The sequence below is a fragment of the Diabrotica virgifera genome, chromosome 7, assembly GCF_917563875.1.
Source record: "Diabrotica virgifera virgifera chromosome 7, PGI_DIABVI_V3a".
NCBI classification, from domain to species: domain Eukaryota; kingdom Metazoa; phylum Arthropoda; class Insecta; order Coleoptera; family Chrysomelidae; genus Diabrotica; species Diabrotica virgifera.
The window spans coordinates 7,360,811-7,388,005 of NC_065449.1; the positions used below are offsets into that span (position 1 = coordinate 7,360,811).

The 27,195-nt window shown below is 33.9% G+C and overlaps 1 protein-coding gene across 2 annotated transcripts in view; it reads left to right on the top strand.

Moving 5' to 3' along the window:
- The window catches only part of LOC114340116 (WW domain-containing oxidoreductase), a 73,372-nt gene that overhangs the window by 17,718 nt on the left and 28,459 nt on the right, over window positions 1–27,195 (top strand). For both annotated transcript variants that reach the window (XM_050655679.1, XM_050655678.1), the window contains exons 5-6: window positions 15,544–15,866; window positions 23,203–23,383. In XM_050655679.1, the coding sequence (XP_050511636.1) occupies window positions 15,544–15,866; window positions 23,203–23,372 (493 nt within the window). In that variant the 3' untranslated portion in view covers window positions 23,373–23,383. The remainder of the gene's footprint in view (window positions 1–15,543; window positions 15,867–23,202; window positions 23,384–27,195) is intronic.

Here is a 27,195-nt window from a genome sequence, read left to right on the forward strand (position 1 = left end):
GGATTTGTATCTAGCAAAAATATCTGATTCTTTTAAAATAAATTAAGAACTTCGTTGCGAAAAACGAACCTCTACCGCAGTTCAAAAATATTTTACACATTTTTTTAAAGGCCCAAATAGTGTCTGATGTTTTTACTGTACACATGGTGCTATTATAAATTAATTATAATACAGTGTTTAAACATAAAAAAATGTTTTGATTAATTTCACCTCTAGACACTTTACTTTACAAGAGAAAACATAAAATTTTAAAACGTTTGTTGTACTTTAATGTGTATACTGGCCTTTTTTTGAGGTAATTTCGATAGTCCGGATAATTTGATAATCCGGATGGGGTCCGGTCCCAATTAATCCGGATTATTGACGTTCTACTGTACGAGACTAAAAGAATTTGAATCCACTTTAAGTACCACTACAAGATTAAGAGTACCCTTTAGTACTAGAATACCTCACAATAATTTAATAATCCAGTGTCAAAAATGCTGAAAAGTTAAAAACGTTATCGCAAAATGTTTTGCGATAGAATATCCGTTTCCCTGCCCGAAAGGGACGCCTGTGACCGGTACTAGAAATTCGCAATTAATGGAATCGATTTATCTCTGGAAGATAAATAGACGCACTAGTTTTGGTTTTTCTAAATAGAAGCGTTCTAGAGGTACAGTCGAACCCGCTTATTAGAGTACCAGTTATAGGAATATCCCGGTTTATGGAATATAAATTCGAGGTCCCGAAACGTTTCCATTTACTCCTTAAATTTATCCGTTTATTGGAATACGTATTCATAAGACAATACCGCTTTTGAGAATAATATTTCAGGTCAACGAATTAATTTTTACCTATAATTTCGAATTTCCTAAAAATTTAAATTATGTCTTGTATTATAATTTCTCGCCAAGGGTTTCGAAGGCCTGTAGTGCTGTTTTATTTATATTATTTGGGTTTGTCAGATAGGTAATAAATATTTTATTGCGTTGTTATGAGTACCAATTCAATCGTTTACCGACAAATTCAGTCGTAAAATAATTTCCTTTGTCTAGAAACTATACATATTGCCACCCAGTTGCCTGTAATAAAATTTTTAAGAAACAGTTCGCCCATCCTAGTGGCTTGTAAAGTTATGAAACGTTGTCGGGATGGCCAAACTATTGTATATTTTTCTAATTTTTATAATTCAGAGAAACAAAAGTGACTAGTATTTTATGTAACAAAAAAACAAGCTACAATTACTAATTATTTTTTAAGACTAAATAAGTAATTTTCTTATTAAGTATATTATGTATTTTAATGCGAAAATATTTACATAATCTATATATTGCATACATTTCATATAAATTACTGTATGCATCCACATAATATAATGTAATTTGGTTTTTTAATAAATACGTTACGCTATTGTATTACATATTGACATAGGGGAGTCCGGCACTGATATCGAATAAGCACACATGCTTTTTGATCGATCCTGACAAATAGTAAATTTAACTTACAAAAACCAATCATAGTATTCTTACACTACGTTAACATCAAGTATAATAGTGTTAGTTAAGTGTGTATAGAAAAACATTTTCTGTGAGTACATATTTTTCTATTAATAAGTATTTCATAACCAAAGAATTTTATAAAACCGTCAATAAACAACACCAGTCATTGATCGACACCAATTTTTTGTCTTTAAAGACAATTACCAAAACCCGAAGCGGAACAGGTCCGTACTTAGGAAAATCAAATGGTGTTGAGAAATGGAATTCGACGTCACTAATAATAGCGATGAATCATTATCGCAATCCACATCACAAAAACCTTTATCTTACTCTGCTGCAGCTAGTAGACAAAAAGAGACAATCTATCCATCCAAGCTACAAGCAGTAGTTTTTAATTCTCTCAATGATGTTAAATTAGAAGAATACTTGTTAGCGGTAGGAGCTTTAGTTAGTCCAAAACACATTATTTTTTCATCAAGAATCACCAACAATCGTATCTGTATCTATTTCTCAACCAAACAAGTCGTAGATGAATTTTTTTCAAACAGTAGAGGTTTCATCACTGTAAACAATACACAAATTCAAGTCCGTAGACTAATTACTCAAAGTGAAAGACTCCTAATATCCAATGTTTCTCCCACTATCCCGCATAAGGTAATAGAAAACGAACTACTGCTCTTAGGGCTAAAACCAACTTCATCAATGTCATTTTTGCGAATAGGAACCAACAATCCTGAATACAAACATGTACTCAGTTTCCGTCGACATATTTACGTATCTCCACCCACAGGTCCAATTCCCGATACCATTTTAATAACTCATGAAGATACAACAAATCGAATTTTTTTGACATTAGACAACTTATGTTTCATTTGCAAACAACATGGCCACATTTCCAGTAGTTGCTCAGTAAATGTAAATCACTCAGAAACAGCTGTCCCAACTGCTACACTTTCAAACAGAAACGAACCTAGTACAGTAACTTCAACAGAAACGACTGCTATTACACCTTCAACAACATGCACTTCTACAATCATATCAAATAATTCAACGCCACTAACAAAAATATTATCTACAACCAACCTAACACCTCTTGATACATCAACTACAGATAATACAATGCCAGTGATATCCAAACCAAATATATCCACCTCATCAGCCCCCTCACCTCACATAGTCATAACTAACCAGCCTTCATCTTCCAGTCTAAGCAATAATTCTTGCTCGGTTAATGAAAATAAAGAGAATCCAGCACCAAAAGAATTTAGCGTATCCAACGAAGAAAATACATCTAAATCATCCTCCAAACGAACTGTATCTGAAGCAATATCACCCCCGATTGAGACATCAGCTAGTGACGATGTATTTTCAAAGCCAACTCAGAAACAAAAAAGAATAAAAACAAAAATATCAACAATACCATTAGAAACGCTAATGCAACCAATTAAAGAATTATTCAATTCCGAAAAGCAAATATTAACTTTTGAGGAAACAGTTGATTTATTTGAAAACGCTCATGGAACAAAAGATGTTATCAGCGTTATAAATAAATATACAGCAGACATTCTAGAATTTAAAAAACTCATAACCAAAATTCATTCATATACATCCGAACGCTCATTAAAATTGAAATGTACAAAGCTTAACAAAAAAATTACGAGACAGCTCACAAAAGACAACTACGAGGATGAAGAACCTGACACGGATACATCGACTGAATTATCCCAGGAGCTGAACATTCAATAATTATAACTATAACATTCAATTTATTACAATGGAATATAAATGGGTTTTATACCCATTATGAAATGCTAAAACTTTTAATTAATGATATTACCCCCGCTATCATTTGTCTCCAAGAAACGAATTTCAAAGACCAATATTGCCACACATTTAAAAATTTTTCAACATTTTATAAAAATAGAAACAACCAGGAAAAAGCAAGTGGTGGAGTGGCCATTTATGTTAAAAATACTCTTGAAGCACAAACGATTCCACTAAAAACAGACATCGAAGCTGTAGCCGTCTCAGTTAAAGCTTCCCAATGCATTAATATATGTTGCATCTATACTCCCCCAAACATACTTATCACCTTAACCGACTTAAAAGCACTCATTTCACAAATACCTATGCCCAGACTAATAGTAGGAGATTTCAATAGTCACAACCCAATGTGGGGCTCAACAAATTTTAATATCAAAGGCAGACTAATCGAAGACTTTTTAATTGAAGAAAATTTAAACATTCTCAATGATGGAAGACCAACCAGATTTAATGTACATACTGGTACAACATCGGCAATCGATCTATCGATTTGTGACCCAACTCTTTCAACTGCTCTTAATTGGGATCCCCTACCCTTTTTGTATGGGAGCGACCATTACCCAATAAAAATGTCTGTATTTTCTGATGACAATATCTCTGAATACCAACCAGTCCGAAAATGGAACCTGAAAAACGCTAATTGGTACAAGTACGCTGATGCCATAGAAACAGGCATAGAATCACAAGAATCTAGTTTTGAAAACACTGATATAAATGAAACTCTTAACATTTTTACGAATATTATTACATACGCGGCAGAAACACATATAGGAAAAACTAAAATATTAAGGAAACACAGACCTTTACCATGGTGGAATACGGAATGTCAAAATGCAATCAAGCAATATAAAGCATCTTTTAATAAAATGAAAAAACATAGTAACACAACTAACATAACTGAATACAAAAAACAGAGAGCACATGCTCGATATATAACAAAAAATGCTCGAAAAACCAACTGGAGGAAATTTGTCTCAAATATAAACAGTACAACACCTTTATCTACAGTCTGGGCCAATATTCGTAAAATATCAGGAAAAAACAAATTTTACCAAGTGCCTTTTATTACTCATAATACTAATATAATAACAAAACCTAATGAAATAGCTGATGCTTTTGCTACATACTTCGAAAAAAACTCCAGCAATAGCAACTATTCCGAAGAGTTTATACAACACAAAATCATCACAGAAAAACAACAGCTCGATTGTGAAGATAGAGATAACAGTTCCTTCAATATCCCTTTAACCTTAGATGAACTTAACTTTGCCCTTAATACTACAAAAAACTCTGCTCCTGGACCCGATAATATACCTTTAGTATTCTTGGAAAAACTGCCAGACAATGCAAAGTGTACTCTTCTAAAAATTTTCAATCGAATATGGTTAAATAATGTCTTTCCAACCTCCTGGAGTGATTCAATAATTATACCTATTCTCAAACCTAACAATGCACGAACTAAAATTTCCTCATATAGACCCATCTCTCTCACCAATGTAATGTGCAAAGTCATGGAAAAAATAGTTAATAAAAGATTGCTATGGATATTAGAAGAAAATCACCTCCTGGTTAACGAGCAAAGTGGATTTCGACAAAATCGAACTACTACTGACAACCTCATTGATTTAGAATCTGAAATTCTTGAATCTTTCGCAAACAAACAGGAAACTATTGCAGTATTCATAGACATTACAAAAGCATTTGACACAGCATGGCGTTACGATATTATCAGATCATTACACACTTGGAATATTAGAGGTAATATCATTAATTTCATTTCAAATTTCCTTAAACAACGCAATTTTCAAGTAAGAGTCAATCACTGCACATCTTCAATAAGACTTCAAGCAAATGGCACCCCTCAGGGGTCTGTAATAAGCGCAACGTTATTTTTAATTGCCATTAATAATATTATAGCATCAAACTCCAGCTTAGTTCATGGCAGATTATATGCGGATGATCTGGTATTAGTATCTTCAGGAAAAAACATCTCATCAGTACAGCGTCACTTACAAACCTCACTTCATGAACTCGAAAACTGGTCGAAGAAAACAGGATTTCAGTTTTCACTCAGCAAATCGAAGTGTTTGTTATTTTCAAAGAAACGTGATCCGAATAAACCGCAACTAAAATTATGTAACCAAATCCTGAATTATGCCGATGATATTAGGTTTTTAGGGATGATTTTTGATACGAAACTCACATGGAAAAAACACATTCTACAAATAAAAAAAACATGCCAAAATGGAATTAATCTTATGAAAACTCTCTCTAATAAAAACTATGGAGCTGACTATAACTGCCTAATCCATATTTATAAAACCCTAATTAGATCTAAAATAGATTACGGTTCCATAGTATATGCATCTGCGAAAGAATCCTTATTACACCACCTTGACGTAATCCAAAATACGGCATTAAGAATAGCTACAGGAGCATTTCGGACCAGCCCAATAGAAAGTTTACGAGCAGAAACTGGAGAGCCATCACTTGAACATAGAAGGATGCACTTAACTCTCACATACGCATTTGCTGCTAATTCTAATCCAAACAATCCATCTAGAAATAACATATTCACTGATCGTTTTAAAAACCTATATACTGAAAATAGGAACATGAAACCGCCATTCTACGAAAGAGTTAGGCAAACCCTTAGGACTTTACAAATTCCGATACCAAATACCTATTCCAACTTCATAGAAATTCCTCCTCCTTGGACATTAAGCATTCCTCAATCCGATACATCCTTAAATATCTTTAGAAAGAACGATACTCCACACTCCTTAATAAAAAATACTTTCATCAACAAACTAACAAAATTTTCTAAGTCCTATCATATATATACTGTTATATTTCTATTTGATATGAAAATTAAAATTTGATAATTATAAACAGAATTCAATTTAATATAAAATATTTTCAATTTTCTCAACCACGGGCATATAAATTTAGAACAACCTGTATACAACAAATTGTTATATTTAATTTTAAGAAGTGATTAAATAAGACTCAAGTGAAATCGTTAATAGGTCATTATCGTTGTTCGCGGAAGGATCGATCATTAGCCGATGCTAAATAAGACTAAGTGGAAATAGAGAATAGGTCATTAAAAATTTGTATATAGTAGAAAGTAATTTTAGAATGGGAATTAACTATTTTCTTTGAAATCCATTAAGCATATTTAGAAAGTTTAAAAATTGGTTTTGAGGAATACTGCGAATGAGAGTTGGTGGTGGAAGTTTGATTTGTGAATCTGGAAGGGATATTTAGAAAGTAGGGGAATGAATGACAAATAGAGATCAGAATGTTTTGAGCTGTCGAGAAGTGAAGTCGAGTAGTAGACGGTAGTGTACGGAGAGTGAGAAAGCCGGTGTAGTTCCGTGAGTGTGGATTATCGATCGTAGAACGAGAGGTAGGCCAGGTTGAGAGTAAAAGAACCTCCTTGAGCCAAGAGTTCCCGGTAGCTGATTGCAGTTTCGAAAAAGGTAGAACACAGCATCACGACAGAAGCAGGAAACGAGAGCTATACGAGCTAGTTTCAGAGGAGAACATTACTGGAAGCCAGGACGAGGTTTTTGATTGCAGCCAAGGATAGCAGGAAACGGGTCTTGTGTGAAGACATTCTCAGAGCACCAGAAAAAGGTCAGTCTCATTTGTTTGGACATGAATGTATGGGTTTTTCGTATTAAATACCACATTTAAAATTGAAGAAACATAATCAATAATATCAGAAAAGCTTCATCAAACTTAAATAGAATTGTTGCTAATAAATCATAATAGTTAAATGTTAATAAAAACTTTCAATTGGAAACAAAAAGGAAATAAGATTCCCATGTGTAAATGTTATGTTTAAGAATAATAAGATATAGCAAATATTAAGCAGTGATTGCCATTTAAATAAAATAAACAATATTTTGATTACAATTGTAACCCATATGTGTTATTATTTTACTCTTTTCTTTCCTATCCCGATTAGGAACCATTAAGAAATACTTAGAAGCCACGTATGTAAGTACTTAATTTTATAAAAAGCCCTGAGATTGAAAACACATTGATATGTGATCTGGTAAATTAATTAGATTAGTATTAAAGCATTGATTAAATTAAATGACATATAAAAATATTATCTCATATCAAGAATCAAGATCACAATAACTGTCGTCCAACGTGGAGGGCATTGTAAAGTATTTCTAGTGGCAAATTTGAAGGATAGAAAGAGTAAAGCCGGTATTTGAAAATTTATATGCCTGTGGTAAAAAGTGAGATACTTACATTTGATAACATAAAATTTTAGATCTCTTTAGGTACAAATTTTACATAACTGATTTAATATTTTATTTTTACGATATTTACATTTGATATATTTATTGACAATTTATAATATTTGGGTGAGAAAAAGTCGTCTTGGTAACATACTAGTAAAATTTCATATTTGGCGGGGACAGTACTTCTTGAAAACAAATGTCAGTGACAAGAAGCCAAAGCAAGGACAACAAAAAACAAAAAGAACATTCAGACCAAGAAGATATTTTAGACACGACAATCATGGCATCAGAACAGCAAGAATTATCAGGAATAGATAAACTATTACAACTTATGCAACTCCAGTCACAAAAAATGGATGAAGCAAAACGAACAATGGATAAAAATCAGGAGGAAACAAAACTAGCAATGAAGGAAACACAGCAAAAAATGGATGAAACACAACAAAAATTGGATCAAAAAATGGATGAAACAAAAAGAATAATGCAAGAAAATCAGAAGGAAACAAAACAAGCCATAGAAGAGAACAACAAGAAAATGGAGGAACGCATAGAAAAGTATGAAATGAAAATTCAAGATAAAATAAAGGAGTTAACGAATGGCCAGAAAAAGGAACTAGAAAATTTGGAAAATAAGTTGGAAAATGCTATTCAAGTAGACAGAGAAGAAGTGGAAAAAAGAATCACAGAAATAGAAAAACAAGTCACCGAAAACAGGACGCAACAGAATGTCGGAGAAAGAAGAGAAATGGTTATACATAGCACAGATGACGTGAAGATAAGGTTTGGCGGGGATGTAAGAAGATTACACCCAGTGCCGTTCATAAATAGCCTGAAAAGAAAATACAGCACATCGGAAATTTCGAAACAGCAAAAGAAACTATCAGAAACCATCTCAAATATGAAGCAAGCCTATGGTTCGATAGCAAAGAAGAAGAATTCGGCAATTGGCAACAATTTGAACAAAAATTTTTGAATTATTTCTGGGGAAAAGTCCAACAATTGGAAATTAACAAGGAATTGCAAAATGGGAAATACAATGATAGGATGGGTGTATCAGAAAGGACATATGCTTTGCAGATTTACAATAATGCAAAACATTTACAATATAATTACTCATCGGAACAATTAGTCGAACTGATTGCAAGACATTTCGAGGAAACGCTGGAAGACCATATCACATTACAAAATTACAAAGACATAGATAGTTTATGCCAATTCCTACAAATAAGAGAATCACGTCTAAGAGAAAGAAAATCAAGAAAGTCGCGAGAAGATTACAGGCCCCGAGAAACACAAGATTACAGAGATAGAAATCAAAATAGGAGGGACTATACAAGACGAGATTTTAATCCCAGAAGGGAAAACGAAAATAGAGACAACGGAAGAGGAAATTATGAACAAAGAAATAGGCAATGGAATGAGGACAGAAATCGAGAATACCAGAATAGAAACACCACACGCTCAAATCAAGAAAACAGAAATAATGGTAGACAAAATGAACAGGGATATCGAGAAAACCGAAACAGATCCGACAGACCAAGAGAAAATAGAAGAGAAGTAAATAATACCCAGACAGATGAATATGACGGAGAGAGACATTATGACGAAAATATAAACAACGATGAGCAACCGGCGTTTTTTTCACGACGGCGCTCACTAAAAACCAAAAATCAAACAGGAATCTTTTGTCACCCCAAGGAGTTTATTAAATTGGCAGGAAACAACGAAAAGAAAAATGGAGTTAATTTAAAATTTGTGGATGGATTTATCAACGAGAAACCAATTAAAATTATGATAGACACTGGATCTGAAATAACATTGGTCAACAGAAAACTAATAGAAGAAGTTAACTTAACAAATTTAATTTACAAAATACCTAGGGTAAATTTAGTGGGCGCAAACAAACGGACATTGGCAACTATAAATGAAGGCATACGAGTAATGGTACGACTGGGTAAGAATATGTATGCACTACAATGTGTAATAATGCCAAATATGTCACATGACATGATAGTAGGAGTCGACGAATTGGCAGAAAAACATGTAGTGATAGATTTTAAAAATAATACGATGAAACTAACAGAAGAAAAAGAAAAGGAACAGGACAAGGAACAGGAGAAACAAAATACGGACGAATCAGGTAAAGAACAAACAGTGGAAATGAATTTGGCAACGAAGCAAGGACAAAGAAGAAAAGGGAGAAAAAGTCAGAAAAGGATAAAAGAAAATGAAACCTGTGGCTCCTCAAAAGAAGAGTTGAGCCCAGAAGAAGAAAATTTGAGAGTACCAGAAACAAAGGAAACCTGGGATTCCTCAAAAGAAGAGACGAGCTCAGAAGAAGAAGAAATAAAGCTAAAAAATGAAAGTGAAAAGAATATGATTGAAACAGTGGTATTTGAAGAGGAGGTATATGCAAACGAGGATGCGGAATGCACGGTAAACATGTGTGAAGAATCTGAAAAAAAAGACAGAAAATTGATATGTGGAGAAGGGAAAGAAAAAGAATTGCGGTTGATGTTAAGAAACTACGAAAATTTGATCAATGAGGAAAACAGAGTGGCTAAAAAGTACGAACATTCATTTGAGGTGAAAAACTTGGGAAATTTTCGATCAAAGACTTACCCGATTCCATACAAGTATCGACAAGAGGTGAAAGAAGAAATAAATAAAATGTTGGAAGATCAAATCATCGAAAGATGTGATTCACCGTATGTTAACCCGATTGTGATAGTAAAGAAAAGCAATGGAGAATTGAGATTATGTTTAGATGCCAGGAATATCAACCAGCACACTGTATCACAATATGAATCACCTCTAAACATCGAGGCCATTTTTGGAAGAATCACCGGGTCACACATATTTTCGAAAATTGACTTAAAACACAGTTTTTGGTTGATACCGTTAGCTGAAAAGTGTAGAAACTACACCGCTTTTTCTATTGATGGTATTGTCTACCGGTTTAAGGTAGTGCCATTTGGATTGCAGAGTGCTTGTGATGCACTCGTCCGAGCTCTACATACCATTTTGAATCGCCATGAAGATTTCATAGTTCATTATATCGATGATTTATTAATTTTTTCACAAGATACTCAGAGTCATCTGGAACACATAGAAATAATTCTGAAAGAATTGGACACAGCGGGATTGAAATTAAACATTGAAAAATGTCAATTTTTTCAAAAAGAAGTCATTTATTTGGGTTTTCAATTGGACACCAAAACAGTAAGATTAGCCGAAGACAGAGTCAAGCTCATAGATGAATACCCAAGACCAACGAATTTGAAAACATTGAGAGGTTTTCTTGGCACGATAAATTATTTTAAAAAGCTGATTCCCGATTTGAGCCAAAAGGAAATCCCTCTGATAAAATTGCTTAAAAAAGGAATAAAATGGAATTGGAAAGAAGAACAGGAGGAAGCTTTCGAAACATTAAAACGAGAATTCTCAAAAGGAACGAAAATATACCACCCCATTTACAATTTACCTTTTATACTCCGAACTGATGCGTCCATACAAAAATTTGCAGGAGTTCTGTCTCAAATACAAAACGACCAAGAAGTACCGATATGTTTTATATCTCGAGTGACTAAAACACATGAAAGAAAATATAGTGTTACAGAATTGGAGTTTGCCAGTGTACTATATTGCGTAAACAAAGTGAGGTTTTACTTATTGGGAGCAAAATTCACAATCGAAACAGACCATGCAGCTTTAGTACATATCATGAAGAATAGATTAGTAAATAATAGAATACATAGAGGCATTCTATTATTACAGGAGTATGATTTTGAGTTCCGATATATAAAAGGAAAAGACAACATAATAGCCGACGCTCTAACACGGGATGAGGACACCGGAAAAAAGGAAACAATTACTCTACAGGTGGGACTAAATAGATTAATACAAGAAGAAGGGATATATTCTTTAAATGAGATAAGGACAAACCAGGAAGACCTAGAGGAAAGAGAGAAAAGAAGAGCGGAAGTAGAAAATAACATATACAGTCGGAAAAATGAAAGAATACCCACGAACGAACATATAAAACACGCTGTATTTTCCTGTCACCGTGTCACACAAAAAATTGGCCAGCACAATTGCATGTAATAATTATTGTTACATGTACTTGCACTGGACAATTTTCTTTGTGACACGGTGACAGGAAAATACAGCGTGTTTCATATGTTCGTTCATGGGTATTCTTTCATTTTTCCGACTGTATTTTAAGAGAATAGACGGAAAGGAACTATATTTAGTGACACAGACATTGGCCGAAAAGATAATAAAGAAATTACATGAGGACAATGGGCATATCGGTAGCAGAAAAGTTTGGCTCGTTTTTAGGGAAAATTACATAAGCCGACAGGATTACCGCATTGCAAAGGAAATTACCCAGAAGTGCGATGTATGTCAAAAATATAAGAGTCGGAATTTCAAAAACGAAAATGTTGCCAAAAATATTGAAGCCCGAAACAAACTAGACATTGTAGCAATAGATATGTTAAGCGATCTAATTATGACCACAAAAAGGAACAAACATATTCTGGTAATGGTGGATGTGTTTTCAAAATACGTAAAATTATATAGTTGCCGCACCACAAAGGGGGAAGAAATATTAAGAAAAATCGACAATTTTATAGCCATAGTAGGAACACCAAAAAAGATTCTACTGGACAATGCAACGTATTTCCGAAATGATCGTTTCAAGGGACAACTTCGAGAACGAGGAATAGAGACAAATTTTGTCAGCATCAGGCATCCACAGAGTAATCCTTCGGAACGATTCATACAGGAAGTGACGAAATTTCTTCGCATTGCAACAGATGGTCAACATCGCCACTGGGACAGGAAAATGGCGGAAATAGAAAGGTATCTAAATACAATTCCGAGCACAGTAACAAAAGAGACCCCAGAATACATCATGAAGGGTGTACTGCCGATAAGGCCATGGGAAGACCAAGAGCCAAAAGAATATCAACAGGTGATTGAAACCGTACAGAGAAGATTACGGCGAAGCAACGAAAAATATATCCAAAGACAGGAACAAAATAGAAAAAGAAGACCAGTGACTTTCCAAAAGGGTGAAAAAGTACTCGTGAGGGCATTACGAGTATCAAATCTTCCTGGGGGCATTTGCGCAAAGTTGATGCCTGTTTTCGAAGGCCCGTATATCGTGAATAATGAAAATGGGATAAATAGTTATGAGTTGAGGCACAGGAACTCGGAAAAGATCCGAGGAATTGATAATATTCACGATGTATACAAATATCACGAATAAAAGACAGAATTACATGAAGTAGATAGTAAGTAGGATATAAGACGTAGATTAAAGTAAGGAAATATACAGGGAGTTGGTTTTGCCCTCGAGAAAATTTATTTAAAAATGCAGATAAATTTTATCGAATACAAGGCGGGGATTTGTTATATTTCTATTTGATATGAAAATTAAAATTTGATAATTATAAACAGAATTCAATTTAATATAAAATATTTTCAATTTTCTCAACCACGGGCATATAAATTTAGAACAACCTGTATACAACAAATTGTTATATTTAATTTTAAGAAGTGATTAAATAAGACTCAAGTGAAATCGTTAATAGGTCATTATCGTTGTTCGCGGAAGGATCGATCATTAGCCGATGCTAAATAAGACTAAGTGGAAATAGAGAATAGGTCATTAAAAATTTGTATATAGTAGAAAGTAATTTTAGAATGGGAATTAACTATTTTCTTTGAAATCCATTAAGCATATTTAGAAAGTTTAAAAATTGGTTTTGAGGAATACTGCGAATGAGAGTTGGTGGTGGAAGTTTGATTTGTGAATCTGGAAGGGATATTTAGAAAGTAGGGGAATGAATGACAAATAGAGATCAGAATGTTTTGAGCTGTCGAGAAGTGAAGTCGAGTAGTAGACGGTAGTGTACGGAGAGTGAGAAAGCCGGTGTAGTTCCGTGAGTGTGGATTATCGATCGTAGAACGAGAGGTAGGCCAGGTTGAGAGTAAAAGAACCTCCTTGAGCCAAGAGTTCCCGGTAGCTGATTGCAGTTTCGAAAAAGGTAGAACACAGCATCACGACAGAAGCAGGAAACGAGAGCTATACGAGCTAGTTTCAGAGGAGAACATTACTGGAAGCCAGGACGAGGTTTTTGATTGCAGCCAAGGATAGCAGGAAACGGGTCTTGTGTGAAGACATTCTCAGAGCACCAGAAAAAGGTCAGTCTCATTTGTTTGGACATGAATGTATGGGTTTTTCGTATTAAATACCACATTTAAAATTGAAGAAACATAATCAATAATATCAGAAAAGCTTCATCAAACTTAAATAGAATTGTTGCTAATAAATCATAATAGTTAAATGTTAATAAAAACTTTCAATTGGAAACAAAAAGGAAATAAGATTCCCATGTGTAAATGTTATGTTTAAGAATAATAAGATATAGCAAATATTAAGCAGTGATTGCCATTTAAATAAAATAAACAATATTTTGATTACAATTGTAACCCATATGTGTTATTATTTTACTCTTTTCTTTCCTATCCCGATTAGGAACCATTAAGAAATACTTAGAAGCCACGTATGTAAGTACTTAATTTTATAAAAAGCCCTGAGATTGAAAACACATTGATATGTGATCTGGTAAATTAATTAGATTAGTATTAAAGCATTGATTAAATTAAATGACATATAAAAATATTATCTCATATCAAGAATCAAGATCACAATAATACAGACGCTTCTAAAACATCTACTGGAGTTGGGGCAGCTGTCATTACTCCAAATAGTACACTTGAGTATAAACTACCATCCTTAAGCTGTATACATACTGGCGAGCTATACGCCATCTATCAATCTCTCGTTCATATTAACTCCAGTAATATATCCAATGCTCTTATAATTACCGATTCCCTCAGTTCCATCCATACCATTAACCAACTGTACACGAAGCATCCAATTGCTCTCCTAATTAAAAAAGAACTAGCTACCATTCAAAACAACAACCATATTGTACAATTCCTATGGGTTCCTTCACACATTGGCCTCCAAGGAAATGAAGCGGCGGATCGGACAGCCCAACAAGCCAGGGACAGTGAAACCGCGAGTGAAGTGAGAGATGTAGTTCTTAATGATTTAAAATCATTTATTAAAGTGAAAGTCGAAAATCTGTGGCAAAACCAGTGGGACAGTTCAACTTCAAAACTTCGCGAAGTGAAAACGTTTGTAAAACCGTGGAAATCTCAAATTCACAACAGAACTCACCATGTCATTGTTACTCGCCTTCGTCTAGGACATACCCGACTTACCCACGGACACATAATTGGTCACACTAATCCCACTTTATGTGAAAACTGTAATATCCCACTAAGTGTTAAGCATGTACTTGCAGAGTGTCCAAAATACCAGTTGCAGAGACAGAACAACCACATCCTCGGATCAACAAGTGAAATCTTAGGAGAAAATTGTAAAATTGAACACTTGGTAAAATTCCTTAAAGATATCAATGTATTTAACAAAATCTAACATATGTAAATAAATTACCTTATGTATATGTATATGTCGCTAATAACCTCCGAGGTTGATGCGACTATTTTGTAAAATAAAAAAAAAAAAAAAAAAACATATTGACATAAAAATACCTAAAACCACATACATATATACATATTAACATAGTATGTACTATTATTACGTATATTCGGTACACTTATTATGGCTAGCCACCAATGATCGGTTATTAGAATATCCCGGTTATAAGAATATTTTTGCTTGGCACGAAGGCTATTCCAATAAGCGGGTTCGACTATTAAGAAAACTAATCAAAAGACGCCATCTTTATAGATCCCTTCTAGCTCCCTCGGAAAGCATTTTCGGACTAGATGATTCGGGTTAAACCTCAATATTTTGAGCCAAGGAATCTACAGTTAAAATATTTCCAATTATTAATGAAACACCCTATATAAATATAGCTTTCATCTAGGTTTGCCAACCTGACCATCGAGAACATTACCCCTCTGACCCTCTCGCCGGACTCCGCTGCCAAATACTGGGACATGATGGCCTACAACAACTCCAAACTATGCAATGTCCTCTTCGGCCGCCAGTTGTCCAAGAACCTCCAAACGGCCGGCATATCTGTGTTCAGCCTGCACCCCGGCAACATGGTGTCTTCCAAACTGGCCAGGAATTGGTGGCTGTACAGGGTCCTGTTCGCCATCGTGAGGCCGTTCACGAAGAGCCTTCAACAAGCGGCCAGTACGAGCATTTATTGCGCCACTGCCATTGAATTGGCTGGAGTTACTGGTAAGATAGTTTTTCTACTCTTACTTCTTGTTCTTGTTCTTTAACTAGTGTTATACTGTTTCAATAATTTTTTGTGATTTGGAAATAAGCAGATAATATGTACATTTATTTGTTTATTCACAACACGATTTTTCCGACGTTGTCCACTTAAATTGTACATACTTAACTAGTACATCTCATTAGTCATGTATGAAATAATTCGTGAAATTCTGAAATTTACATGTTAAACTTCTGGCGGTTATACTAAATTGGTGCAGCATACGTTGTAAATCATCCGAGAGATTAGTATTGCGTCGTCTGCATATTCTCCTTTTCATGAACATTTTTCAGTGCGTCACAAATTATAGAAAAAAAGGTAAGTCCGTGATAATACACATTTATGACATTTATTCTAACGTGACATTTTAGTTAAATCTGACAATTGTCAAATTTTATTTTCAATTTGGAATAAAACCAAATCAATTGTGTCTATTGCATTTATAAAATGGTATTTTCTTTCATTTGTATAGTCTTATAAATTGTACAGATTATATTGATAATATTATTATTTTATTTAATAAATAATTCTTTTTTGATTATGGCGCCATCTATCGACAACTAGAATAATCACCGAACTAAAATAATTACCAAATTATTCACAGACGTGCCTTTTTTTCTGTCACATACAATTTAATGCGTTAGAGAGTAACGAGTAAGATCGACTAACTAAACGGATTAAACTTGTGATATTTTGATATTTTGAAAATTGATCAAATTATTTTAATTTTGAATTGAAATGATTTAGAATTGAAAAAATACAACAAAACATAGAGTAAGAAAACAATATATTAGGTGAATATTGATAGAAATTTTGATGGTAATCAAATTATATAAATAAAAGTATTACATACTATGTATTTTGGCAGATCAAATAGGTAGGTTTATACTCATGATACATTAACAATTATTACGTACCTGTTGCTTTTAAAAACTATTTAAAAGTCACTACACTATTATAAACTTTTTTGTTTCTGTCCTCACAACAATAAAACTAATATATTATACATTTGTTTACCTTTACCTTTACCTCCAAACCACAGCTGTCCTACAGCTGCCATATCAGATAATTTTTGACATGTCATTTGAACATCCAATCAGAACAAAGTTATAATGCGCATGCGCCGGGCTGATAGGTTTTAACATATAAAAATTAACCCTCTATCGCCGGTAAAGAAGTACAACTTCAAAAACATATAAACCGGATGTCTCTCCATCTCTTTACCATAACCTGAATACTAAATATAGTGCTTCTCTGGTTTCAAGGTTATTGTGGAACCCAAACTGTGTATCGCCAAGTTGTTCTTCTATTTTTCTATTTTTAGTAGACAGACAATAATGGACCAAGGATAAAATGTTATAACATTTACGATAAGCAAAGCATGTAAATATAAACTTCTATATGATCATGAAAAATTCCATGCTTGCGTACAAATCTTATAGAATCGTGCATGTGTCTGACAAAAAATGTCTAATGAACTGAGCAGTGTTAATAAAAAATAAGTGTTTACTTTAAGAATTCAGTTATAGTATAAGTACAATCTTATTAGATTCGACTATAAGTTTAAGTACATTCTGAAAAATTTGTGAATAATATTTTGCTTATACTTATAAGTGTATACTAAAAAATTTAAGTTTAAACTAACAACAGGAAACACAAATCTAGAAAAAAAACTTATAAAAACCGGCTGTATTCTATTTTTGTCAACAGATTTTTTAGTTTATTTAGTTATTTATTACAACCATTAGCAGACACACGTTTGTAAAAGTGTTAAAAATGAGTTCCGAGTACGACAGTGAATCTCTTGACTCCGAAGTCGGTGAAGAACAAAGTGGCAATTTGCGCTTCATAGAGGCTTTATCTAATCACAAAGTTTTATTTGATAAATCGCAGTTGCCATTAATAAGAAAAAATAATAGTGTAGGAAACAAAGGTTGAACCTTGCAAAATGGACACAAGTCCGGTTTTATTTTTTCTATGGTATATCAAGGAGTGCTTATTATAAGACTAACTTTTTCTGAAACAATTTCGCCCCGGAACCCCCCTTTTCACCCCTTTAAAGGGGGTAATTTGTGGTTTTTGCGGAACGTAGCCCTTCCTGTACCTTTTACAAAAAATTTCTTTTATAGAAATATGAATAGGACTATATTTTCCACGATTTATTTCCCGACAGTATCTGTCTATCATCCACCGTTTAGCGGGGGTGGCGCCCCAGAGTTGACAGTTTTTAAAAAAGATGTTTTTAAAAAAAATATATTTTTCCCTAACTGTAACGGAAATTAAGAAGAATTTCTGCGGCAATTATTCACAAATAATTGTTTGATTTTCTGGTATAGATTTCACTTAAGGGTAATTGTCCTTTTTTTAATTACAGGGTGTTACATTTTAAAAAACACCTTTTTATACCATCCGAACCGTTTATGCTAGAGTAAAAAGACTTTCAGCGATTACCCATATACTGTTGCTATTTACAAATTTGTATAATGCACCCCATTTTTCTCCGGAACTACCCCAAAAAGAAGAAGAATTAATAAATAAAGTAATTTTCTTGGAATCCTTCACACACAATGCCCTTTATTAATATGCTTTATATATCATTTTGTGCACGTTATTATTACCCATGCATGGACACCAAAAGCGATTTCCTAGTGCAACCTCTGTAGCCAAAAAAAAAATAAATAAAATGGGGGGTTGAAAATTTTTTTTTGTTTTTTGCTTTTTGATCCATATGGGCATATGCTTCATCAATAGTGCTTTTCAAAAATTATATGGTTATTGCAACATCTCTGCGGAAACCACCCCTATCCTTGAAAATATACTGCAGAAACTACCCCTATCCCTTGGCGAGAATGTTTTTACGATTTTCTCATTACCTATGGATTCTTTTTAAACAAAACTTATACAAGGTTAAAGATCACTATTTACTCTAAAAATTAGGTCCCATTCATTTTTTTCGTATAAGCAACCGTTACGACACAGTGGCGCCGTAAACCTCATATATGCTTTGGCGGGTTCCAGTTTTTGTTTTTTTTTTTCGTCATCTGTTCGTTTTATTGATAAAGTACTTATGTAAAATAAAACCACACAGTGTAACCTACAAATTATGGCTTATGCACATTTTACAATCTTTGCGCCCCAAAGCCACAGTGGTGGACCAATATCAATTTTTGCATATTTTCGCCACCTACACGCATTTGCATTTTATTACATTAATGCTACTTTAATAGCACAATATTTACCCTTATTAGGTTGCTAAGCAGTGGCGGATCCAGGGAGGGGTGATGGGGGTGATCACCACCCCCCTCTCAAACCAAGTGATATTATATTCAAAGATTATAAAAATATTCTTTTATTTTTATAGAAATTTGGCCAATTGGCACCCTCTTTTAACGATGCTGGATCTGCCACTGTCGCTAAAGCATAAAAAGTCATTCTTATAAAAATAATATTAATATCTATATTATAATAATATAATATTAATATTTCTATAAAAATAAATGAATATTTTTATAATCTTTAAATATAATATCATTTGGTTTGAGAGGGGTGGGGGTGATCGCCCCCATCACCCCTCCCTGCATCCGCCACTGCTTAGCGACCACTTAGGGGTAAATATTGTGCTGTTAAGGCAGCATTAATCCAATAAAATGCGTGTAGGTGGCAAAAATATGCAAAAATTGATTTTGGGCCACCACTGTGGCTTTGGGGAGCAAAGAATGTAAACTGTGCATAGGTCATAATTTGTAGGTTACACTGTGTTGTTTTATTTTACATAAGTACGTTAGCAATAAAACAAACAGATGACGAAAAAAAATCAAAAACTGGAGCCTGGCAAAGCATATATGAGGTTTACGTCTCCACGGTGCCGTAACGGTTGCTTATACGAAAAAAATGAATAGGACCTAATTTTTAGAGTAAATAGTGGTCTTTATCCTTGTATAAGTTTTGTTTAAAAAGAATGCATAGGTAATGAGAAAATCGTAAAAACATCCTCGCCAAGGGATAGGGGTAGTTTCTGCAGTATATTTTCAAGGATAGGGGTGGTTTCCGCAGAGATGTTGCAATAACCATATATATTTTTGAAAAGCACTATTGATGAAGCATATGCCCATATGGATCAAAAAGAGAAAACAAAAAAAAATTTCAACCACCCATTTTATTTTTTTTTTTTTTTTGGCTACAGGGGTTGCACTAGGAAATTGCTTTTAGTGTCCATACATGGGTAATAATAACGTGCACAAAATGATATATGAAGCATATTAATAAAGGGCATTGTGTGTGAAGGATTCCAAGAAAATCACTTTATTTATTAATTCTTCTTTTTTTTTGGGGTGGTTACGGGGAAAAAGTGGGGGTGTATTATACAAATGTGTAAATATCACCAGTACATGGGTAATCGCTGAAAGTCGTTTCACTCTAGCATAAACGGTTCAGATGGTATAAAAAGGGGTTTTTTAAAATGTAACACCCTGTAATTAAGAATATGGCAATTACCCTTAAGTGAAACCTATACCAAAAAATCAGTCACTTATTTGTGAATAACTGTCGCTGAATTTCTTTTTAATTTCCGTCACGGTTAGGGAAAAATATATTTTTTTAAAAACATCTTTTTTAAAAACTTTTCAACTTCGGGGCGCCGCCCCCGCTAAACGGTGGATGATACACATATGCTGTCGGGAAATAAATCGTAGAAAATATAGTCCTCTTCATATTTCTATAAAAAAAAATTTTTGTAAAAGGTACAGGAAGGGCTACGTTCCGCAAAAACCACAAGTTACCCCCTTTAAAGGGGTGAAAAGGGGGGTTCCGGGGCGAAGTTTTTTCAGAAAAAGTTAGGCTTATAATAAGCACCCCTTGATATAACAGAAAAAAAATAAAACCGGACTTGTGTCCATTTTGCAAGGTTCAACCTCTGTTTCCTACACTATAAGGAAATTTCCTTAATTAAAATGCAGGAATCATACCAAACGATTTATGGCAAAAGTGTTAATGTAAAACAATTGAAAAAAAAGATTCAAAATATGAAAAACGAATTAAAAAAGAAAACAGATATGAAAGCAACTGGAAATAAAAAAATCATTTTGAAAGATTGGGAAAAAAAATTGCTGGACATTATAGATAAAGATGAGAAAAACCCAACATTGCATAAAATTCCTGGAGCGGCGACAACGGGATTGAAGCCATTGGAAAATGTAGAAATGCAAAAACCAGCGAAGACAAGGCACGTTTTAGTCAGACCTCCTCCTCCTTCCTCTTATATTACACCATCACAAGCAAAAAGAAATAAGCTGGAAGGGCAAGAAACAGATGAGACTGCAAAATTATGCACAGCAGATCTACAAAGACTGGTTCTTCTTGAGCAGTTAAAACTTACGCGCATGCAGATCGAGCTAGAACAACTTTTATTGAACAAGCTACGTCAAAGTCTACTCGAAACCCAAGGTCCCGAAAGCGAAGGTCCCGAAATTTCAACTTCTTTATATTTAGATAAAATATATACAATGTTATAAATTATGAAATATGATATATTTTTTAAGGTACACACCCTGTATATTTTTATTTGTTTCAACAGTTTTTGAATATAATTTTGAATTTATAACTATAACAATTTATATAATTAAATGTTTAGTTGGTAAATTAAATGTTTGATTTCTTCTCTCCGTTGGAGTCCCCTTCTCATAACATTTTCAGCGTCATTTTCTAAATTGTATTGCTCTTCTTCTTCGTCATTCATGACATCTTCTTCTTCATCGACAGGAAGTGGATCATTTAAATACTATGATATATTATGAAGTACAGCACAAGTAATAATAACAGATGCAACTCTGTCTAGTTTTACTCTAACCATATATTGCAAAATTGGAAACCTTCTCTTCAGTTGGCCAAAGCACCTTTCGATTATGACTCTTTCTTTCATGAAAAGTGTGTTAAACGCAATTTCTTCACGAGTTTCGGGATTTCTGTATGGCGTCATCAGCCTACGTCTGATTCCATAACCAGAATCACCTAATAACACCATATTAGATATTATGCCGCATATTATTCATTTCGACATAAATTGCAGAATTCTTTAGTATCCTACTGTCGTGTACTGACCCAGGCCACTGAGCGTCTATGGAAGTAAATTCTTCTTTTGCATTACATGTTGCCTGTACATTTATGCTAAAGTAACCTTTTCTGTTATAGTATTCGTCTCCATGCTCAGATGGTTTCGGAATTCTTATATGTGTACAATCAACAGCACCAAATGCCAAGGAAACTGATACTTAGCACTCCACTCTTGTTGTGCTTCAGCAATGTTATTTAAAGGAAAACGTAACCAAATATGTGATTTTTGAATTATTTTAGTCAAAACAAATTTCACAGTTTTACTCACTGTTGTTCGATGAACACCTTCATCCTTGCCAACTCCAATTTGAAATCCAGGATCACTTAAAAATCGAAGAAATATCTGCATTTTTTTGTCTGGGATTTAATGCTCCTCCCCTTGTTTCTCCAGTGTCTTCAAGGAAATTTTCTGCTAACCACTCCACATTAAGTCTCGAAAAACGATATAAATTATGATATTCCCCTCCCGACACTCACTTCGTTGAGAATAATATTTTCGACGTCTGATGTTCATAAATTGGGCCATTTTTAAACGTGTTCGATTGAAGTTCTATACAAGACAAATTTTTAAGCTGCACATTACCTGGCTTGAAAAATTCAAAGTTGTTACTTTAAAATTTCAGTAAATGCTGTATTTTATTCACATTTAATAAGCTTTTACTACAAAAAGACAGAACACACTTAAAGCAAACAGAATAAACTTATAAGTTTAAGCTACGACTTAATATTATTCACAAAAATGTTAGCTTTTGCTACGAAAAAGGTACTTTAAGTGCATACTACAATTTTATTCACACTGCCCGTATATTTGTTGTGAGCCTTTAGCCGGCAGAGACTGGATACTGAATGGTGCAACATATTAGATTTATCTAAATCTGTCTAGAGGGAGTGTGAATGCTGTTGAAACTTAGTATGTACATTCAAAAAAGATAACATGATCAAAATTATCCAGTTTTCCGCAATATTTGCAATTATCGTCTTCAATCACATTTCTTTTAAATAAATGACTTTTATTGCACGCATGTCCAACGCGTAGTCGATTTATGGTGGCTATATTTAGGTGGAGCTTTAAAACTTTTAAACCAACTAGTTTGTGGAATAGATGGTTATAAAGTGATGTATCTTGTATGGTTTGTGAAGCAGTATCGCTAGATAGTATTTTTTAAATCAACTTAATTAACATATTTTCAGGTGTTTACTTCAACAATTGCTACCAGTGCCAAGAAAGTCCCATGGCTAAAGACGACCAACTGGCCAAGGCGCTGTGGGATATCAGCATCGAGATGATACAGAGTGTTTTAGGAAATAACGCTCCTGGATTAGAGAACGAATCCAAACGGGCATTGGAGGAGGATCATTAAAAGGATCAACGGTATGTACAGTAGGTTTATTAGATGTGTATGGTCATATTTTTGAATATATAGGGTGTCCCAAAAGTAGTGGAATGGTCGAATATTTCGCGAACTAAACATCGGATCGAAAAACTGAAAAATAAGTGTTCAATAATTTTCAAAAATATATCCAATGACACCAAACACCAACTTGGGGGTGGGGGGTAACTTTAAAATTTTAAATGGAAACCCCCAGTTTTTCTTGCAGATTTTAATTCGTTACGTAAAAGTAAGCAACTTTTATTCAATACATTTTTTCGAACTGTGGATAGATGGCGCTATAATTGGGAAAAACGATTTATCCTGATACCATAGGTAAATTATAGAAACTCTAATGTCTCACGAAATACACTTCCAAATGAGAAACCAAAAAACACATTTTTAATCTTTTTCGAAAACCTATCGAATAACACCAAACATGACCCTTCAACCCACCCCCTGGAGGTGGGGTGGGGGTAACTTTAAAATCCTAAATAGCAACCCCCACTTTTTATTGCAGATTCGGATTCGTCATAAAAAATTAAGCAACTTTATTCGAAACATTTTTTTTAATTTTTGATAGATGGCGCTAATAAATCGTATTTTTCCAATTAAAGCGCCATCTATTAACAATTCTAAAAAATGTTTCGAATAAATGATGCTTAATTTTTCATGGCGGATCCGAATCTGTTATAAAAAGTGGGGGTAGCTATTTAAGATTTTAAAGTTACCCCCCACCCCACCTCCAGGGGGTGGGTTGGAGGGTCATGTTTGGTGTTATTCGATAGGTTTTCGAAAAAGATTAAAAATCTGTTTTTTAGTTTCTTATTTGGAAGTGCATTTCGTGAGATACTAGACCGTTTCTATAATTTACCTATGGTATCAGGATAAATCGTTTTTCCCAATTATAGCGCCATCTATCCACAATTCGAAAAAATGTCTTGAATAAAAGTTGCTTACTTTTACGTAACGTATTAAAATCTGCAAGAAAAACTGGGGGTTTCCATTTAAGATTTTAAAGTTACCCCCCACCCCACCCCCAGGGGGTGTAGTGGGGGTTGGTGTTTGATGTCATTGGATAGATTTTTGAAAATTATTGAACACGTATTTTTCAGTTTTTCGATCCGATGTTTAGTTCGCAAAATATTAGACCGTTCCACTACTTTTGGGACACCTTGTATATGGTGAGTCACTGAAAAATCGTACACTATTTATCTCTTCCGTGTCTCACCCTGTATAGTACTTTTTCTTCTTCTTCTTCTTCTTTTTATTTGAGTACCGTGCCCAAATTTTAAGCGTGGGTACCTTCCATGACAATTTGACGATATTGTTCTCGATCTTGCGCGGCATGTATCAATTCATCTCCTGATAAGCCAGTCCATTGACGAATGTTTCGGGGCCATGAATATTTCTTCCTACCAATTCCCCTTTTTCCTTTTGTACAGTAAGGGGAAAACCCTTTATATGTATCTAAAAAATGTATATAATTTAAGTAATTAGGTTGTTACAAAAATGTTGTTTCTACATACGCAAACAAAACGAAGGTTGATTGACGGAGTTTGTTTGTGTAACCTCGTAGAGACTCACGTATCGTTTACTTTTTAAAGTCCGAATTATAAGAAGATATAAATAGCCCACAGAGGGCTTAATATTGGCATTATAGTATTGTTATTATTCATATTAAGATTAAGATCGTTACTATGCAAGTTAGCAGTCATGCGAGAAGGGTGTCCTGAAGGACTACCCCGCGAAGCGACATCTTATTAACCTTATGTTGATGGATGTTGTAAATCATAAATAAAGTTATAAGTTAAAGTCAGTGTTTCAACTCGACATACCAACCCTGCAACGTATCATGGCAATCTACCAACTTAACACTTCGATCATTCCGTTGAGTGTTAACTGCAGTATGGACTTACTTAAAAATAAACGAGAACCTTTTACCACCAAGGTTAACGAGTATAGGTATTCCACAGGGTAGTATTTTAAGTCCACTTCTCTTTTCATTGTACAATATAGATTTAGAACATATAGTACCTCCACACTCTAATATTTTACAATTTGCAGATGATGTTGTGTTGTACACCTCCCATTCTTCCCTAGACATTTGTAGACGTCAACTTGAATTTACATTAGATTGTGTAAAAAATGATTACCATTCTCTAGGCTTATCCATATCATCCACAAAGACTGAAATTTGTTTTTTCTCCAAAAAACGCCAAATTCCTCAAGGCACCTTCAAATTAGGTAGAATAGAATTTCCGATAAAAAATTGTGTTAAATATCTTGGGACGTATTTGGATCGTAAACTGTTATGGAAGGATCAAATTCATTCTATTATAAAGAAATCAGAAAATTCTATGAATATCCTTAGAGCTTTTTGTAGAACCGGTTGGGGAGCTGACCCGAATATTGCATTGCTATTCTATCGCTCAATGATTCGACCAATTTTCGACTATAGTTGTCATTTATATGGGTCTGCGTCAACAGGATATCTTAATAAAGTTGAAATCCAAAGGAATAAATGTTTGAGACTCTGTCTCGGTTACTTAAAATCTACTCCTATTACTATTATTGAGATTGAAGCTAAGGAACCACCACTTACTCTACGTAGACAGTTTTGTACAGATAAGTTTGTAGCTAGAGCTATCTCAAAAAACGTCAGCTACTTAAAGACTATTCGTAATTTGAATATATTAGATTTAAGCCATAAATATTGGTGTACTAAAAAAACCCCCATATACGTTGAAAGCTACAGGAAGTTGACAATGAATGAAAACCAAATGTACAAAAATAAAATACCTTTAATTTACACTAAACCTCCTGAAACTCTCTTTTCCAAGGTAATAAAAACAAACTACATGGATTCAAACCTTCCAAGTAATATTATCAACAAAATAATTAAAGACAGGTGGCCTATGTTTCAATATATTTTTACTGACGGCTCCAAAATTCAAAATAAAACCGGATGTGCAATATATCACTGGAATTCTGAATACAAAGAATCATGCCGATTGCCTAATGAAGCTTCAATATATACTGCCGAATTATCAGCTTTATTACTTGCGTTAAAATATATAGCCTCTGTTGGTATGGACAATTATATCATTTTCACCGATTGTAGAAGTATTGTGGACAAACTCACTTCTATCCAATCGACAAAAAATCTAAACCACATTGAGATAGAAATTAAGAGTCTATATTATGATTTTACTTCCTCGGGCAGTTCAATTATTATTTGTTGGGTGAAAGGACATTCTGGAATATTAGGAAATGAAGAAGTCGACAAATTAGCTAAATCTGCAGCTTTAACCAAACAAAACATAAGCAACATACTTCTACCAGTAACCGATATAGATAATATCAGTAAAAACCATTGCAAACAAAATTGGCAACGTGTATATAACCAAAGTACAACGGGAATAAATTTTAGAAATTGCCAGCCACTAATTCCCAATGAGAGATGGTTTAAACAAGAATCAAATAGGCTATTTATAAAAACAATAAACAGAATGAGGTCAAATCACGCACTAACCCCAGCATACAAACACAGCATAGGTATCAGTGATAACCCATATTGCGCCTGTGGTGGAATGGGAGATCTACAACACCTCATATTGGAGTGTGGACTGTACAGACAAAATATTAAAGTAATGTATGAAAAGTTAATTGATCTAAACTGTCCTTTACCTGTCAATTTAAACGAAATTCTTTTTCCAAAAAATAAGCAGACGTTACAATGTCTTTACGAATATGTAACGTCCTGTAAATTTAAATTTTAAATACGCTTAGATAATAAAATTATAAAATTGTA